The following is a 17,878-nucleotide window of genomic DNA, read 5'->3' as shown; positions in this document are numbered from 1 at the left end:
CAATATGGCTGATGAGTATCCACTTGAGAGTATTTTTCCTAGTTTCCTTTAAGTGGATTGTGAAGTAGATTATGTTAACAAGGGGGTACAGGAGGCACATTCTTATTCATGGTGTAGACCATGGGAGCTTTTGTCCTCTACAGAAAACATCTTCAGTTTTATTGCATCAGCCAGTATTGATTGAGTGGCTGCTGGCTAATCAACCTAATTCCAACAGACACATGTCAAATATAAACAGGTATTACAATTTTTTTCCAGGTATCGGATTCAGGGTTATGCATGGCCCAGATGTTTTGCTGTTTTGCAGTCTGATGTCCTGTCTTCAGTGTCACATGGGTAGTGACATTGCAATCTTCTCCAACTATACACATATGTTCTGGTTTTCTTTGTTTACTTGCTGGAACTACAAGGATCAAAGCTGATTCCTATTACCATGGAATACAAGACATATATAATATATATACTTTTGTTTTAATCATTGTTATATTACTTCAGTTGGACTTAAATACAATATAGAAATGTTATTCCATGCCTGTTGAGTTCAGGGAAGGAAATGCTGGCAGATCAACTTCCTTGCTCAAGGCCATGTGATGAGCCATGATGGAGAGGGGTAGGGCAGAATGGAATTCCAGTGAGTGGGCACTAGGATGGAGAGCAAGGGGGTAAAGAGAGAGAAATTGCTGCCCTAATGCAGGACAGAACCAAGGGACCAGATGAGCTGTTGCCTAAGAGAGTTTCTGTAGATCTTTGGCCATTGCAGAAGTACTTCAGGACCTGAAGACAGTAAGTGTTATAAACTTGTCAAGTGTAGAACAGGAAAGCTCTTGGGAACTGCACTTACTGTTATCCTAAAAGCAGTTTCAGCCAAAGACAGAGGGAGAGTTCTGAGGGGAAAGGCTAATTGAATTCCTAGACTCTCTCAGACACCAATCAGCATGGGTTTGTGGCCAGGAGCTGTCAGACAAAATTGATCTAGTTGTATGACTGGGTTACAGGAGAACTTGACAGGGAAGTAACATAAGACATAATATAATTCATCTGGACTTCAACAAGGTCTTTGACTTGGTCCGACACAGAAGACTGCTAGGAAAATTGAATAGGAAGGAACCTGGGTTTAGGACAATGGCTGAGGAACTGGGCTGCTGTATGACTGAAGTACAGTGCAGAGAAGGTTACGATATGAGGAACAGTATCGGAATAAGAGTACAACAAGGGTCAGTCCTGGCTCCTGCACTCATCAGTATGGTTGTTTCAGGCATATATGAGAGAAAAAAAGAACATAACCACCCACTTTATTGATGGCAGAAAGACTGATGCAGCAGTGGAAGGAGGGGAGTCTAAGCAAGGATTTGGGAAGGCTAATAAAGTAGACATAAATATGACAGTTCAGGTGAACTGCAAAGAAAGTGTAAAGTAAAGCAGTTGGGTTATGTCAGCTCTGGACTGAAGTACCAGACAGGGAAGTTGTACTGATGGCAACAGAGCACAGAAATGATCTCTGAGTATTGATTACATCTGGAGTGAGTTGCTCTGAACCGAATGAGACAGAAGCTGCAGCAGGAAACAGAATGATGTTCATCTGATTTGAAGTTTCAGGTTCTTAATTGATTATGCTAATCAAGACATTAGAAACAGTATGAAATCCAGCTAGGGATATCTCAGAAATACTGACAAAGCTAGTTTTTTTTTTCTACAACCAAACATGGTTATACCCTGTTTAATTACACCTATTTTGATACTATTGTCTTTAACCAAAAAGCAAACAGAAACTGAATCATAAATAAAGCATTCTCTGTAGATTTTACTTAATGTCATGCTTATGAAAATAGACAGGGTGGGTTACTATCAACAGTGACCTGCTCAGGATGCTGTCAGTGAGTTCTGTGACATTAATAACTTCTACATTACAAGCAGTCCCCAGGTTACAGACATCTGACGTAAGGACAACCCATAGATAAGCAATGGCTGCCACAATGTCAGAAATAACTTGAAAATAAATAAAAATTCTTAAAGTTGCCCAAATATTACCTTGAAAATGAAGAATTATGTTGTACTTTCCTTTTCCCTGTTTGTGAAGCTGCTCGTACGTCTTGTTAGAGCAGTTACTTCCACCTTCAAGGAGAAGAAGAGATCCAATTGGTTAAGAGATCACTATGTTGGTGATCTGATTGGTCAAGAGTAGACTGCTGTCTTGTACAATACAGATGCTGTACTGTACAGTAAAATGGGCAAATGACATTGCAGCTCACTAGGGTCTAGGTGACAGTAGGAGGTCTGGCAGAGGTCTGAAAGTTCAGGAAAGAATGGAAAACATTCGTGGGTGATGCCTGTAGTACAGAAATATGAAGTAAAGCTTAAAAAGAGGTAAGTTTAAGATTTTTTTGTATGGAACGTTCTACTGTACTGTAGTGTATGAACATAGTTACTGTACTGTTATTACACTGTACTTACATTATTGTTATTATTGTTATTACTTTAGTACACAGTGTTACGTTTAAGATTTTTTTTTTATTTGGAAGGGTTTCTAAAGTGTTTTATATGCAAAGAAAAGTAAAATAATTACTAGACTGAGGCAAACATTTGACTAGGTGACATTTAATAAGACCGATATGTACTTGTTTCGACTTGCATACAAATCTGACTTAAGGACAGATTAAAAAACGGATCTCGTTCTTAACTCGGGGACTGCCTGTAATGAACACATACAGGTAATACACAGTAATCCAGGCAAATTTAACAAAAATGACCCTTTAGTGGAAATACAAAATTATTAGTTACTTCTGCATAAATGAATACACACTGGTAAGATGCAATGACACAGGTAAATTAGGCAAAAAAGTGCCCTTTACTGGAATCACAAAATTGTTAAAATACAGTTACAGAAAAGCGGTTCTAGTCAATGTTTAAAGATTATCCTAGTCAGAAAAACAAATCCAGATCAAATAAAGTACAGAAACTAATTACTTTTCTTATAAAAACTTCTAGCTCTAAATATCAACTCAGCTTGGTCTCAAAGGGTGAAAGCAATTATAAGGAATTGTTTAATTAAATAAAAAAAAAAACTGAAAGGGAAAATTCTGAATGTTATGTGTTTTCAATTAAACAATTAAATGATTATACATACACGACTAAAAAAATATAAAAAAAAAACATAGGTTCTATATTTTATGTCATACTTCTTCCACTATTTTATTTCTTTATAAAATTCTTTATATCTCTTATAAAATATAGAACCTGTGGTTTTTTGACATTTTTTAGTCGTATATAGTAATAATAATGAATGTTTAATGTTGATGTTTTACTTAGACATGCTAGTGTCATTTTACAACATACATTTTATATGTTCTATACATTCAGTGTTCATGGAGACTGAGGGGTTAATTTTCTTTGTGTGTTTATCCAATCAAAAAGAGTTGTGCATTATTTAAGTGCTTGTTTAGCACCACATTATTGTCTGATGAAGTTTACACTAGTTAAACGAAAGCGCTTACGTAGAAAACAAAAGGCACCACGATGAATGCAGCAATGAGAGGCAAACTTTGAGATAAATCAAGAAAACAGTGAAGCAAATAGCGTAGTAAAATTTAATTCTCCGCTTTCGTCGAAAGACTTCATCAGGGTAAAATTTAATTCTCCGCTTTCGTCGAAAGACTTCATCAGCTTACGTGTTTTATTTTTTATATTTCTTATAATAAATATAAGGTTTTATTTGTGGTGAAACTTTGGCGTTCCGCATTTTTTGTGTGGACCACTGTACTGCCAGTTATTTCTTCAGTTTGTCTGTTGGAGTTGTTTGTCTTTTATTAGTGGTTTCCAGTATTGCCACTGGCAGTGATTTGGATTCCTCTCAACCAACTATTGCTAATGCCCAGGATGAAAGAGACATGAGCATTGATTATTTAACTGTGCTTGTCATGCAGTTAACGCAAAGAATTGATAATTTGTACCAACACATGGGCATTACTAGTAATATTAACAACAATGAGGCTTCTAACACGCATAAGGTAGTCAATGAACTGTCCATGGATTTTAATCTCACCCCTCAGTGCCTTGCTTTTCGTCAATGTATGGACTTAGCAACCCAGCAAGGAGATGATGTTCAGCTGCACAACCCGGAAGTGAGCGAGTTCGAAGGCATGAGCTTACACAATGCGGCTAGTGCTAACGGACATATTCATGGGATCAGAAAAGATATTCCATAGCTAAAAGACTGGCTGGGAGCTGGACTTACCTTCAATGCTGAAACCAGACACAACGCTACCACCATTGAGGGTATGCTCAACGAATTTGATGCCAAGCTTTTGTTTTGCAAGAAACTGCAAATAGAAAACGCCTACCTCAGAGAGTACATAAGGTTAAAAATCATTCCTAAGGGGATGAGGGTTTGGCATTTTCCTACTGGACTTACTTATAACTCCACTCTTCACCTCAAATTATTACAGCTGTTCGATAAGTGTGGACTTGAGTTATTGGAGTTATTAGTCATTATTAGTTAAACATAATACTAGTGACATTGATGTTTTATTCAAAGAACTTACTGTATTAGATAAAGCTATCTGAGATGACAGAGAGTATAATTTAATGAAATACGAACATCTCAGGATATACAATAGTATTGATCAACATATTAGTAAGTTAAAAGCTGGCAAGTTAAATAAGATTAATAGGGATCTGAATGACTATGTAAATGGCTCGGCTTATCCGAAGCCTCCAGGCACATATAAAAATTTCAGAAACCTTACTATTGATAATAATAAAAGTTCTTCACTCAACCCTGTAAGTAATTTTGAAGTTGAGGAAGCTATAGCTGAAAGAACTGACAATTCAGCTCTCAACTACGATAAGGAATATCCTGAATTAAGGAGGAGTGAAAGAATTAGGAACAAGGATAACTATAACAACAGACAACAACCTCAGGCAGGGTTTCAAGCCATGGGGTTTCAAGGGGCCCAACCCAAGAACAGAAATTGAAGAACATGAGCGTGTTTCAAGATGACATTTTTTGCATTGATACTGTGTATAATTTTATTAACCAGGAGCAGTCTGAAACTAGTTCTGTTTTGGAAAATAGTATTAATAACCATACATGTACAGTCATGTTGAATCAACAAAAAGATTTTGTGGATTACAACTATTCAGGATTATGCATTGATGAAACAATGGCTTTCTTACTTTCAAAAGGAATGACATTTGTTCCGGAAAGAAGGTTTAACGTTACTGATACTATTATAGATCTAAAAATGTATTTCAGAAAGTTGAATTTAACATTACTATATGAGAATAATGCACAGCATGACAACCATAATGTTTTTCGGATTAGTTCCATCTATAACCCCCCCTTGCAGCCTAAGCTTGCAATGCATGAGAAACTATGTGGATTAGATCTTTATAATTTGCACAAGCATAGAAACAAGGTGGTTCAAGGTTCAACAAACCTTAATTTAGAAGAACGGAATAGTTTAACATCATTACAGAAGCATGATGTAAGGGTCATGAAACCAGACAAAGGGGGCTGGGGTGGTTATCATGGATATGTCTATGTATACAGATAAGATGCAAAGTATTCTTGATACTGAAAATTACAAAGAGGTTTCTCTCAATGAACTGAATGGGGCATACAAGAAAATGTATGGTCAATTGACTGACATATTCTTGGAAAGGAACCTTGACATCACTTTGTATAACTATTTGGACATCATCACTCCCAGAATTCCAGTATTTTTTGGCACCCCCAAAATCCGCAATGATCTTCCTGATCCTCCCACGAGACCCTTAGTGGATGGAAGGGATTCCATAACAGCTGCTTGTGCCCAGTATTTAGATTATGAGTTGAAAAATGTATTGAAAAAGGAAATTCAGATATGTAAAGACTCCTGGACTTTTTTAGAACATATTAATAATATACAATATGATGTTAATGACCTATTAGTCACTGTAGATGTTAGAGAGTTGTACACCGTTATTCCACAGACTACTGGCTTAGAGTGGGTCAATGAGATGTTATTGGAACACAAAATTGACCATGATAAGATTAGTCTCATCCTGGAATTGTTGGAAATGGTTTTAACCAATATTTTTTTTTCTTTTAATAACAAATATTACTTGAAAACGAGTGGTGTTGCCATGGGGTCAGCTTGTGGAGGAGCATTTGTTAACACAGTCATGGCATACTGGGAGAGGCAATTTGGATTTCAGTCGGCTTACTATTCCCATATAAAAATGTATTAAAGGTTCCAAGATGATATTACTCTGATATGGAAAGGTCCTCCAATAATATTAGAGCAATGTTTAGAATATATTAACACCATGACTAAGTTTTTACACTTTACTTGGGCTATTAACTTAAACTGTATGGACTATTTAGATGTCCATCTTTTTAAGGATCAGATAAATGGGAGGTATGCTACTACTATTTATAGGGAAAAAAACCCTATTCAAACTCTTTTCTGCACTACAGCAGCTCGCACCCTCAGCATCAAAAAAAAGATCAGTAGTCAAAGGACAGCTAGTAAGAGCTGCTTGTATGGTGTCCAGAGATGAGGATTTTAAGGTAGAGTGTACCAACTTAAAAACTATGTTTTTAAAAAGAGCATACCCAATGGATTTACTTAATGAACTAATAAAAAAAGTCACAGAAAAGAGAGAAATGGGTCATTTCAGACCTATCATTAACAAAGTTAATTTAGATAGTGACATTCTGAATCCTGATGTTTTAGCATCAGGCATGATACTGGATATTCAGTATGATTAAAACATCCACAGGAAAGATAGTGCTATTTTTTTGAAATCTTTGACTATTACTTTTGGTTCTGATTCCCGCAGCTTGAAGTGGATTTTTCAGAAAAATTGGGACATCCTTATGGAGGACATTGACATTAGAACCCATTTTGGTGATAAACCTACAATAACATATAGGAAATGTAAGAATTTAAAGGACCTTCTTAGGAGCAGGCATACTTCTAGTGTGCATGGCCGTCTGGGCACTCACAAATGTGGAACATCCAACTGGTGTCATAAAATTAAAACAGGACACATTCAATGTAAACAATTTTGAATATTCTATTAAGGGGGAGGTATGATTATTCTTCAAAGGCAGTAATATATGTGGCTATGTGTGACCTATGTCCTGTGTTTTACATAGGTAAAACCAAAAGGAAATTTAGCCACAGAATTTGCGAACATGAATATGCTATTAAAAAGAACAACTTGAATAATGCCTTGGCCAGACATATTCATGACAATGTTGAGCATAATTTTAAGTTTATGGCTATAGCTCATGTAGACATAAATGATAAAAGACCATGGGGGGCATATTTAGAGCTAAAGGAACTGAAATGGCAGATTTCCATACATGCTGATAGGTGGCCAGGCATTAATGAAAGAACTTCAATCACCCCTACTATAAAATTGCAAGCTCTTGAAAGAAATAAAATAGTGGAAAAAGTATGAAATAAAATATAGAACATATGTTTTTTTTTAATTTTTTTAGTCGTATATAGTAATAATAATGAATGTTTAATGTTGATGTTTTACTTACAAGTGCTAGTGCTATTTTACAACATACATTTGATATGTTCTATATATTCAGTGTTCATGGAGACTGAGGGGTTAATTTTCTTTGTGTGTTTATCCAATCAAAAAAGAGTTGTGCATTATTTAAGTGCTTGTTTAGCACCACATTATTGTCTGATGAATTTTGCACTAGTTAAACGAAAGCACTTATGTGTTTTATTTTTTATACTTTCTATAAAAAATACAAGGTTTTATTTGTGGTGAAACTTGGGCGTTCCGAGTTTTTTGTGAGGACCTCCGTACTGCCAGTTATTTCTTCAGTTTGTCTGTTGGAGTTGTTTGTTATTTATTAGTGGTTTTCAATTAAAGATGATTATATTCTCCACGATTGTCTGCATAAAATACAACCATAATTCAATAGTAATGACCCTGTCTTTAATTCAGTATAGGTAGTGTCATGAAAAATGACAAAAGTGACATAAATTATGGTTACAAAAAGTGGTCAAAACATAAAGAAAGACACTATCATGGAAGATCTACAGACAGTGGTAGATAACAGTTTAAACGTTGACCCTTTGACTGGAATTTCTTCACCAAAGAAAGAAAAACATTTTTCTTCACTCAGGAAGATCTCTGTATTTATTTACCTACTTACTTAAGGTTTGTTAGTTAGGTAAGTGAACTTGTCATGATACCATTTTCAGCCATGATCCAGGCCAGTAAGGCTAGGACAATTACAAAGAATGTGTTATGTACAAAAATATTTCATAAAGTGCTGTACCAAAAGCAAAAACAGTTACATAAGTATCACATTACACCAATTATAAGCTGTAAAAGAAATGTTCAAAACATTAGGTACACCTATGGTCCATCAAATAACAGCTTTATACTCTATTGATCTGACCCATTATAGAATAGTGGGTTGTATTTTATAGCCTTTGAACAAGACCTCTCAAAAATCCAAAGACAATATTTCTAAGAATGGTTTACTATCATATGTGTGAAACGCATTCCATTGAGTGATCACATCTTCGAAACTTAACAACGAAAATAAAAACATCGTTCAGGCAAAGGAATGAAACCAGTAATGTCAACACATCATCATTCGACGTACTCGACTTTACCCAGCATACCCTGCCTACAAGCCATTTCCAGCTAATTTATTGCAGGGGAACAAGTCCCCCTGCACCCCCCCATCATGTGGGGTATTGTGCCCCCCCTGCTAGTTATATATTCAAACACTGAGACTGCACTAGAGTGTGGAAATGGGTACATTTCCTGATCCCCACTGTACTGCAATCTCCAAGCAGAATCTCAACCTCACAACAGAGAATGCACACTAGCATTCACTGTTGTGGAGTTGAACATTTTCAGTTCAGCCTTCCGTCAACTGGAAAATAGCCTTTTGACTATCCCAGTTTGACAGAATGCAATCTGAAATTTTGATAGTACACCTCTAAGAACTGTCATACTGCTAGTGCAAATGAGGGAGTACATACTAAGTCTAATGCTGTAGTACCTCTGAGTACTCCCCCAGTACAAGCTACAGAAGTCTAATGCTGTGGTACCTTTGAGTACTCCCTCAAAAAGAAGCTACAGAAGTCTACTGCTGTGGTACCTCTGAGTACTCCCCCATAACAAGGTGCAGAAGTATAATGCTGTGGTATCTTTGAGTATTCCCCCAATACAAGCTACTGAAGTTTAATGCTCTAATACCTCTGAGTACTCCTCCAAAAAAAGTTACTGTAATCTTAGAGTTTATACATATATATGTAGCATTAGTGCTGGGGGCACAGCCCTCCCATGTCAATATCTACAGGGTGGAAGCCCCACTTTAAAATACTTGAAACATAATTTCATGTTTTTGCAATTTGTTGTTTTTCTGTTTGAGTTGCTGGTAGTTTTTTAAAGTGTTGTGATTCACACTGTTGTTCTCGCGCTTTTATTAGGTAGTCTCTTTAAAGTGATCTTAAATAACCTAGAGAAGTACAATGATTCCTTTTTAGAAAAATCATAGGGTTGGAAAACTTGAACTACTAGAAAAAAATTAAGGAACTCTCATATTTTGTTTCTTATTGATTACTTACAAGTGACCTACATGGTTTATAAGAAGTTCTACTTGAAGGTCTGATGGTTGGCTTAGAGGATTAAGAAGCTGTTTCCTGTTGTCCAGAGAGGCAAGGTTCGATTCCCTCCACCCTCATTTTCTAACTTTGTGACTCTGAGCAAATCACTTAACCAGATACCACTCCAGGGCTGAGTCTGAAAAAGGACTATGGAGATCAGTGCTCTACGCAGGAAAACAAATACAAAATAAAACTAAAGTCTGTGACAGTAAGCAACTGGAGGTTGCACTAACTGGGAGAGTGTTTTAACTTTATTTAAACTTAGTACACATTTATTGTTAAGTGAAATGGTGAATAGTTAGTACTGAATAAACATCAACCACTCATCATTTTCCAGTAGTTACTTGGCCTCATGCATTTTGGAGTGTAAAGAGGTCTGCCCTTTTGCAAAAACATACATTTAGCAAACTGGTCTATTTGAGGTTAAACAGCAAAAATGATTGCTGAATGGGCTTAATATTCAGGTGTCTTACTGCAGTAGTTTGTGTAGCTTAATTTTTTCTGTACAGAGCAATGTGTCTTGACATTTACAGATGTTATCTCTGTGTACATTCAACTTGATGTGCACATTCATCTATGATTTGACTTTTTGTCAAAGAAGTAAGCAGGTCCAGATAAAACAACTATACAAGTTTAGGAGCTTCAGAATAATGGTGTTGTCCAGTACTTGTAGTAGGAAGGAGTTTACAAACTCAAGAAATTTCATTGGGCCCTCTGTCACAAGTGAAATTAAAGAATTTTTAAACAAGTTTTTTTTTAATGTGAGGCTGCCCTACTCCCCCCGTATTCTCTAGGTGGAGCCCCCCCAACATACTCTTCTTTTAAATATACTACCACTGATGTCACTGCATATAAGAAAGAGGGAAATTAAATCCCCATTTTCACATTTCTTCTTGGCTTCAGACATGATGGGCACCCCCATTACAGTTCTAGACTAATAGTAGAACTCAAGGTACTATTTTTCCCTTTTCTGCGAGACTAGCAAAAACTGAGCAAAAAAGACCACAGTGAAGAACTTCTCAAAAGCAAACTTCACACTTCTTAAGACTGGAGTGGTATCCTTCAAGGCCCCCCGAGCCAGTGGAAACCACAACCCACGCTGCTGAAACCCTTACAAATGCCTTCTACGAGCACCTCCAGGAATGTATGGATCAAGCAATCCCTAATAAAATCAAGACCCTTTCCACCAAAGGCAGGCGCCCGGTCTGGTGGACCCCAGCCATAAACAAACTCTACAACAAGAGGAGAAAGCTACTACATGACAGAGCAAAATCCCTAAAAGGGAAGGCATCTCTGATCAATACTAGCAAAAAACTACGATCACTCATAAAATCATCCAAGGCCAACTTTGAGAGAAAAATCGCTAAAGACACAAAAGACAATCATAAGGCCTTCTTTAGCTATGTTAGAAACCTGGGTGGAAACTCCCAGATATGCTCAGAATTAGTCCAAAACGATACAAAAATCACTGAACCCACAGACATTGCCAACATACTGGCAGACAGGTTCAGTGCAAATTTCTCCCCTCCCTCCCCCCAAAAGGAGAAATATCTATCCCACCAGAGTCTAGCCTCCCAAACATCTCAGATGCCCAGGTGAGAGCTGCTCTCTCTAAAGCAAAAAACACAGCATCAATGGGCCGGACGGTGTCCCCGGCTGTGTGTTACACGAACTCAATGAGGAACTAAACCCACACATAAGGCTGCTGTTTAATCTTAGCCTTACTACAGGATACGTACCAAAGAATGGCGTACGGCAACTGTGGTCCCACTCCACAAAGGCGGTGCTTCTACGGACCCTGGAAATTACCGCCCTATAAGCTTGACGAGCCTTGTCTGCAAAGCTATGGAGAGGATCATAATGGAACTCATAAATAAAGACATTGGGGACCTACAGACACTGGATCCTACCCAATTTGGCTTTGTCAAGGGCAGATCCTGCCTCTTGAACTTGGTCGACTTTCGAAACAGTCACTAAGGCCATTGATGAGGGTAAGGCAGTTCACACAGCCTACCTTGACCTAGCAAAAGCATTCGACACAATACCCCACTCGGGCATCATAGAAAAGCTCACCAGCTTAGATGTAAACCCATATTTCACAAGATGGGTTGCAAACTGGCTCAAGGACAGAACCCACAGGGTTAGAGTTGCTGGTGCCATGTCAGACTCTAAGCCGGTCACGAGCGGTGTCCCACAGGGCTCAGTCCTGGGCCCCCTCTTGTTCGGCATTTATTTTTCTGAAGTGCAGGCAAACATAGGGGGATTGTGGCTGACAAAATTTGCAGATGACTGCAAACTGGGCACCATAATTGACACTCCATCAGACACAGACACAGACATCCTCCAGAGAGGTCTCATAGAAATGGATAACTGGTGCCAGAGCCATGGCCTTAAGCTAAATGCCAAAAAATGTATAGTCATACCCTTTGGGAAAAACAAGGTAACCCCTAATTACCACATAGGTGGTAATCCATTAAACACGGAAGAAGTTATCAGGGACCTGGGGACCCAAGTTGACAGTAACCTCTCTTTTGACACTCACATTGCCAAAGTGGTTAGGAAGACCTTCTACATTGCCCACCTGATCATGAAGGGATTCACATCCAGATCAGGAGAGGTCATTGTACCCCTGTACTCTTCACTTATCAGACCAATGATTGAGTACAACGCCCCATTCGGAATGTACCTTACCCGACACCTGCAGCAGTTGGAAAGACCCCAAAAGTTCCTCACCAAAAGGATAAAGGGGCTCAAACATATGTCATACGCTGCCCGACTGAAGAATCTCCAGCTCTATTCAGTCACATACCGTCTGCTCAGAGGTGATCTGTGCCTGACATACAAGGCCATGTCCAACCCGGAATTAATGGACATGCTCCACCTCAAAAAATCCAAATCAACCAGAGCCACGAGAGCAAGAGACTTAAACCTCAACATAGATATAAATAGGACGTGCTGGAGGGACAGATTCATCACCCAGAGACTCCCTACACTATGGAACAGAATCCCAGTCCATGTGAGGCAGAGCCCCTCACTGACTCTGTTCAAGAGAAATATTGACGAGTGGATGGGAGATCGTAGGTTTACCCCGGGAATCATCTCTGTGTCACTGCTGGACAGAGGCACAGCAAACTAATGGGTATAGTATTCTCATCCTAAGGGGTGGTGAAAGCCACACACACACTGGCTAGGCTTATAAATGCCCTAGGGCAGATAGCCTAGTATGAACCTATGAACCTATGAGAGGGAGGTATGTTGTAGGAATATGTACTGTTAGGAGTATGCACTGCATTTATAGTTGCACATGGTATAATGATTAAAGGATTTACATGACACAGGTACCATATCAGAACTGTGGGAAAACATCAACAATTAAGTCCAGAAACAGTTTATGCAAAACAGATCTTAATGCACAAGTAAAAATATAAACAGAACAGATGCAAACTTACATTCAGAGTCGTCTGAAGGTCATGTGATAAATCTACAAGTGAGTCTTTGTCATGCTCCTTCCGTTTTATTTCATCTACCACTTTCTGTAAGAGGAAGTAAAATAGACAACAGAAAATAACAATATAATGTCATGTGTCTGACTGTGAAGTAATATCAAACTTAGTTTAACATTGTGCTGACGATATATGGCACAACTATGCAGTTCAACAATAAGCCATCTTGCATCAACTCACTGACAATAAATTTCAGCATTAGTAAACAGATTATAGGTCTTGCTTTTCTTTAGTACTTAATCAACAAACATAAATGACCTTCTCCAAAAATACACTAGCAAAATCAACATCTCAAAGCAGACAGCTATTTATATTGCTTTGCAATTGGGAGAACAGTTGCACTTTAACTTTCTAGATCAAACAAAATGAAATAAACTGCATTTACTGATGTTCTTTGTATCGATCACTGCAGTAGTAACCTAAGCTATATGGGTTATATCCTGCGTAGCATATATCAGCCAGCCAGCTTCAAAGCTTCAGGGCACCTTCCACATGTCCAAACCATTAGTCAGCTCAAGCTGAGCTGAGTAAAAGACAGGTTTTGGCGCCAAGCCCTTCAGAACTTTGCTGGTACTGAGGAGTATGCTCCTCTGCGGCTTTTGCGGATCGACAGTCAGCTTGTGCTGTTCATCGTTGGGCAGGTTAATGTGTGGCATAGTTGTCACTCTGACCCATGATACTACATGCTGTACCCCGATATTCCTAGTATAGTGAACATTGTACCAGGACAGACCACTTCCCTTCCCTGAGGATGGTGAGCCAGACTTGATCTCTCACTCCTACCTTACCCCAGTAGGCTCCTCCAGCTCCTATACTGTTATTCAAACTCAGGTTATTGAGTCAATGTCAGGCCTTTACCCATCTCCAGCAAGGAGCCATTACTGTGAATAAGGGGTACTGACAAGATTCACAACCATGTTTTGAAACATTTGTAGTTATGCAGTTATGGATTTAGGAGGAAAGACTGCAAGAGTTAGGCATTTTAGTTAAAAAATCTGGGGAGAATAGGGGGTGATATTATTTGAACACATAGTATGTTAAAAACACTGGTGGAAGGCACTGCATTAAGCAGGAAAGAGAGGAATGGCATTAGAGGCTTTGACTGACAAAAGTGTGCAAGAAGAGGTAGGACTTTAAACATTTTTATGGGAACTTAATGGATCAGAGGAATAGGCTTCCTAACTGGGTAGTAGGTTACAAAATTCATCCTGCCTTTCATAGGGTTTGGAATTTTTTCTGATATATTTTTTCACAATGGACTAATTTATTTGCATCAGCAATAAGCAAAACAAGTTTTGGATAACATTTCACCTTAAAATAAAGATAAACATATATAGATTTCCAGTAACTACCAAATTTGAAACAACAACATAATGAGGAAACATTTAGAATCAGTACTGTGTTTTGTTGGTTAGTTTAGAATTTCCATGTATATAACAGCAAACTGAACAGAATCAAGAGAGAAGATTGAAATATCCTAGACAGGGTGCAATTTTTTGTTGTCTCACCTTTTGTGATTGCAGTTTGTAGTTTACTTGACTTAGGCCATCATTAGCACTGAGCTGGTTATTGGGTAAGCTGTTTATCCATGTGTTTAAATCCTGATTAGATGATTTGAAACGTTGATAAGCAATGTCAGCATTCTGAAGTTTTTGCTCTCTGTTAGAAAAAATACAAAACCTTGATTCAAAATATGTGACTTCTGTCTCTGAATATAAGGACTGCTACACTGCCAGGGACATGTCAGTAATTTCAGAACTGTGCTCAGGAGCTCTAGACTTTATAGGCTTTAGTCTACTTTAAAGCATCGGTGCAACAAAATTAGTAAAGAAAGAAAAAAAAATCCAGTTTTGTATTTATCCTCATATTCACAACAAATTGCCTACTGCTTCCAACTCCATAACCCCCAGATTTATAATCTCTTGGACTTAAAATGCAGTAGACACATTTTAGACAACTTCACCAATGGTTCCTGTTAAATATATATATATTAATCTGTAGTAGTTTTTATGAAATATTTCACTTCTCCATTATTAATCACAACAAATTGCCTACTGCTTCCAACCCCATAACCCCCAGATTTATAGTCTCTTGGACTTATAATGCAGTAGACACATTTTAGAAAACTTCCTCAATGGTTCCTGTTAAATATATGTATTAATCTGTAGTAATTTTTATGAAATATTTCACTTCTCCATTATTAATCACTAAGGTAGTAAACCCTAAGACAAAGGTGTACATTCATGAGCAGTTTGTTACCCTTGTACTTTTTTCATGATACATTCATTGTGATATTACAGTTTCATTCTGACCAGCAGTCTATATTGTACAGTAGAAGACTACAACATCAAGTATGGATTACACACAAAGCTATCTGAGGAGGAGCAGCTGATCTGTGATATATAGCAATAAGTAGCCTGTTTTTTTTTTTGCTTATTTGTAGTAGTTATTGCTTATTCTTGATATTTATAGAAAATTTATTGTATACTGCATACTTGTACTGTATTTCATAGCTATTGGCTCACTTGTGATAAATATTTCTGTAGTGTTTTGTCCAACCCTCCCTCCCTATTGGCATCTTGTCGTTATACCTGCTGGCCTTGCAGTTGCCCACCCCTACTCTGAATTTGATCTTGGACACTCCTCCCAGTCTAGTGTCATTAGCTCATTCTACCAAATACAGAGAGAAGATCTAAGAAAGCCAAACCACTTAGTTTCTTTCCTTGTGTTCCTTCTTTCTCCTTTTCTTAAAAAAAAAAAAAAAATTGTCTGAATATCCTTGTGTTCTGACTGTGCTTCTCAAATATTTTGGAAATATTTAGTGCATTTATTAAAACTGTATTTGCCTTAATATTGCTACAACTCAAGTGCTCTGGGTTGCACTGCATCTGAATTGTTTTAGTTTGTTTTAGCTACTTTTCTGTATATATAGACTTTTCTGTATATGTAGACTAGCTACTTATTTGACTGTATTACTGCCTCTTAAATCGTTTTTCAGTTGTGCACCTGCCTTGCTTCATTTAAAAAGTTTTAAATTGCTAATTTTGTAGAGTTTGAATTATATTTACTGTTTAGGGCTACACACTCAAGTATGTTAGCCTTTTGTGTGTTTATTTAGTGTATTATTGTGTTGTTTAGCCTATTTTAGTAAAAAAAAAAAAAAATACTGTCTTGTTTGCACGTTTCCTGCCTTTCCTAGCTAGTATAGTCCAGATCCCAGGCTTTGCTGGTTTCAGGACTTTATTTTCTGTATTCAGAGCTATCCAGACCTTGATGTGGTAGAGGGAAGCCCTACTGCTTACCGGTGGGAGTGGTGAGCATTGTACTGTCTATCTAACACTAGAGGAGTAGTTTCCAGCTCTGAAATTGTAATTTTAGCCATTTTGGGCTGATTTCGATCCCTTTCAACTTTCTGGCTTAAAAACGTGCATGTTTGTGCATTTTTTACATCGTGCAGCACCTCGGTGCTACTGTTAAACTGTTCCAGGTGCCAGAAAGTGTGCTCTTCAAATTTTCCCTTAGAACTAGCTGGTTTCTCAGTAATAGCTCTAAAATCTGAACCCCTGTGACTAGCACTTGCTCTAGAACCTGCTGGAAAGCACTAGGAAGCCTTAAACTGATACAAGCACTCAGCTGTCATTGTTAATAAGGAGAAATTAATCATAGGCACTAAACAGCCTATAATTGCAAAGTACCTTGCAAAGGTAAGGGAAAACAGCTCTTAAAAGCACCTAAACAGGCATTTCCAAGGGTCAGCTTCCGGTGATTTCTCCTGTCCACCTGGTGAATCTGGGCATACTGGGGCAATACAGCAACTGCCTCATGTACACAGACAACCCTCTCCTCCTACCACCCAATCCTACAACCTGTGAGAGATGCACTTACATAGCCAAACTGGAAGCAAAGCTCTCTTCAGCCAAGATTGTGCTAGACAGTCAACAGGAGAAGGTTAACACCTGCACTACACCTCAAGCAACACATAGCTCTTCAAAACCCACACCATCAACACCCACACATAGCAACACTAAACCCACATATGTGGAGGCCCTTAACGTTAACCTGCCCAAGCAATAAGGACCTCCAAAGCTGAAATGCAAACAAACACCAGTCACAACCAAAGTGACACATAGCTCACTACACCAGTGTGCCACCCAGCAACAGCCCCTAAGGCAAGACAATGTACCCAACACCTTAGTCATAGGTGACTCTATAGTCAGGCACACTGATGTCCTACTCACCAGGCTGAACAAGGAGAAAATTACAGTCAGCTGCCTGTCGGGTGCCAGGATCCGCCACAAAACGCATGCACTCAAGTCACTCCACAACAAGTACAAATACAACTCTGTCATTGTCCATGTTGGAGTGAATGACTTGAGACATACCTCCCTGGACTACATGAAAAGAGACATGGAAGAGCTCTTGGATCATGTGGCCCAGGCAGGTATGACCCTAGCCCTGAGTAGCATCCTGCCTTCGCCCAGAATGATACCACAGTATAAGGACAAAATGATTGACTTCAACAATTGGCTAAGCTTCTGGTGTCATTCAAAGAGGATCCAGTATCTCTCTGCCTGGGACGACATGATCGACAAACTATGATGCTTTGCCAGAGATGGTCTGCACCTGTCACCCCTGGGATTCAGTTTACTGGCTAAAGCTCTTGCCACCCCTATAATGCCTTTTTTAGGTAAGGTTCAAAGGACAAAACCACCACCGTAACAGATACAAGCATGTGAA

At 38.3% G+C, this 17,878-nt stretch overlaps 1 protein-coding gene across 1 annotated transcript in view; it reads right to left on the bottom strand.

Moving 5' to 3' along the window:
* Nucleotides 1–17,878, bottom strand: part of EVPL (envoplakin) — a 231,892-nt gene that overhangs the window by 38,600 nt on the left and 175,414 nt on the right. Inside the window, exons 18-19 of the mRNA XM_044090500.1 lie at nt 14,650–14,800; nt 13,088–13,171 (exon numbers count right to left, since the gene is read on the bottom strand). Coding sequence (XP_043946435.1) covers nt 13,088–13,171; nt 14,650–14,800 — 235 coding nt within the window. The remainder of the gene's footprint in view (nt 1–13,087; nt 13,172–14,649; nt 14,801–17,878) is intronic.

Source organism: Protopterus annectens, chromosome 12.part0 (assembly GCF_019279795.1).
Source record: "Protopterus annectens isolate FY-2018-M chromosome 12.part0, PAN1.0, whole genome shotgun sequence".
NCBI lineage: Eukaryota > Metazoa > Chordata > Ceratodontiformes > Protopteridae > Protopterus > Protopterus annectens.
This window is presented reverse-complemented; position numbering and strand designations above follow the sequence as displayed.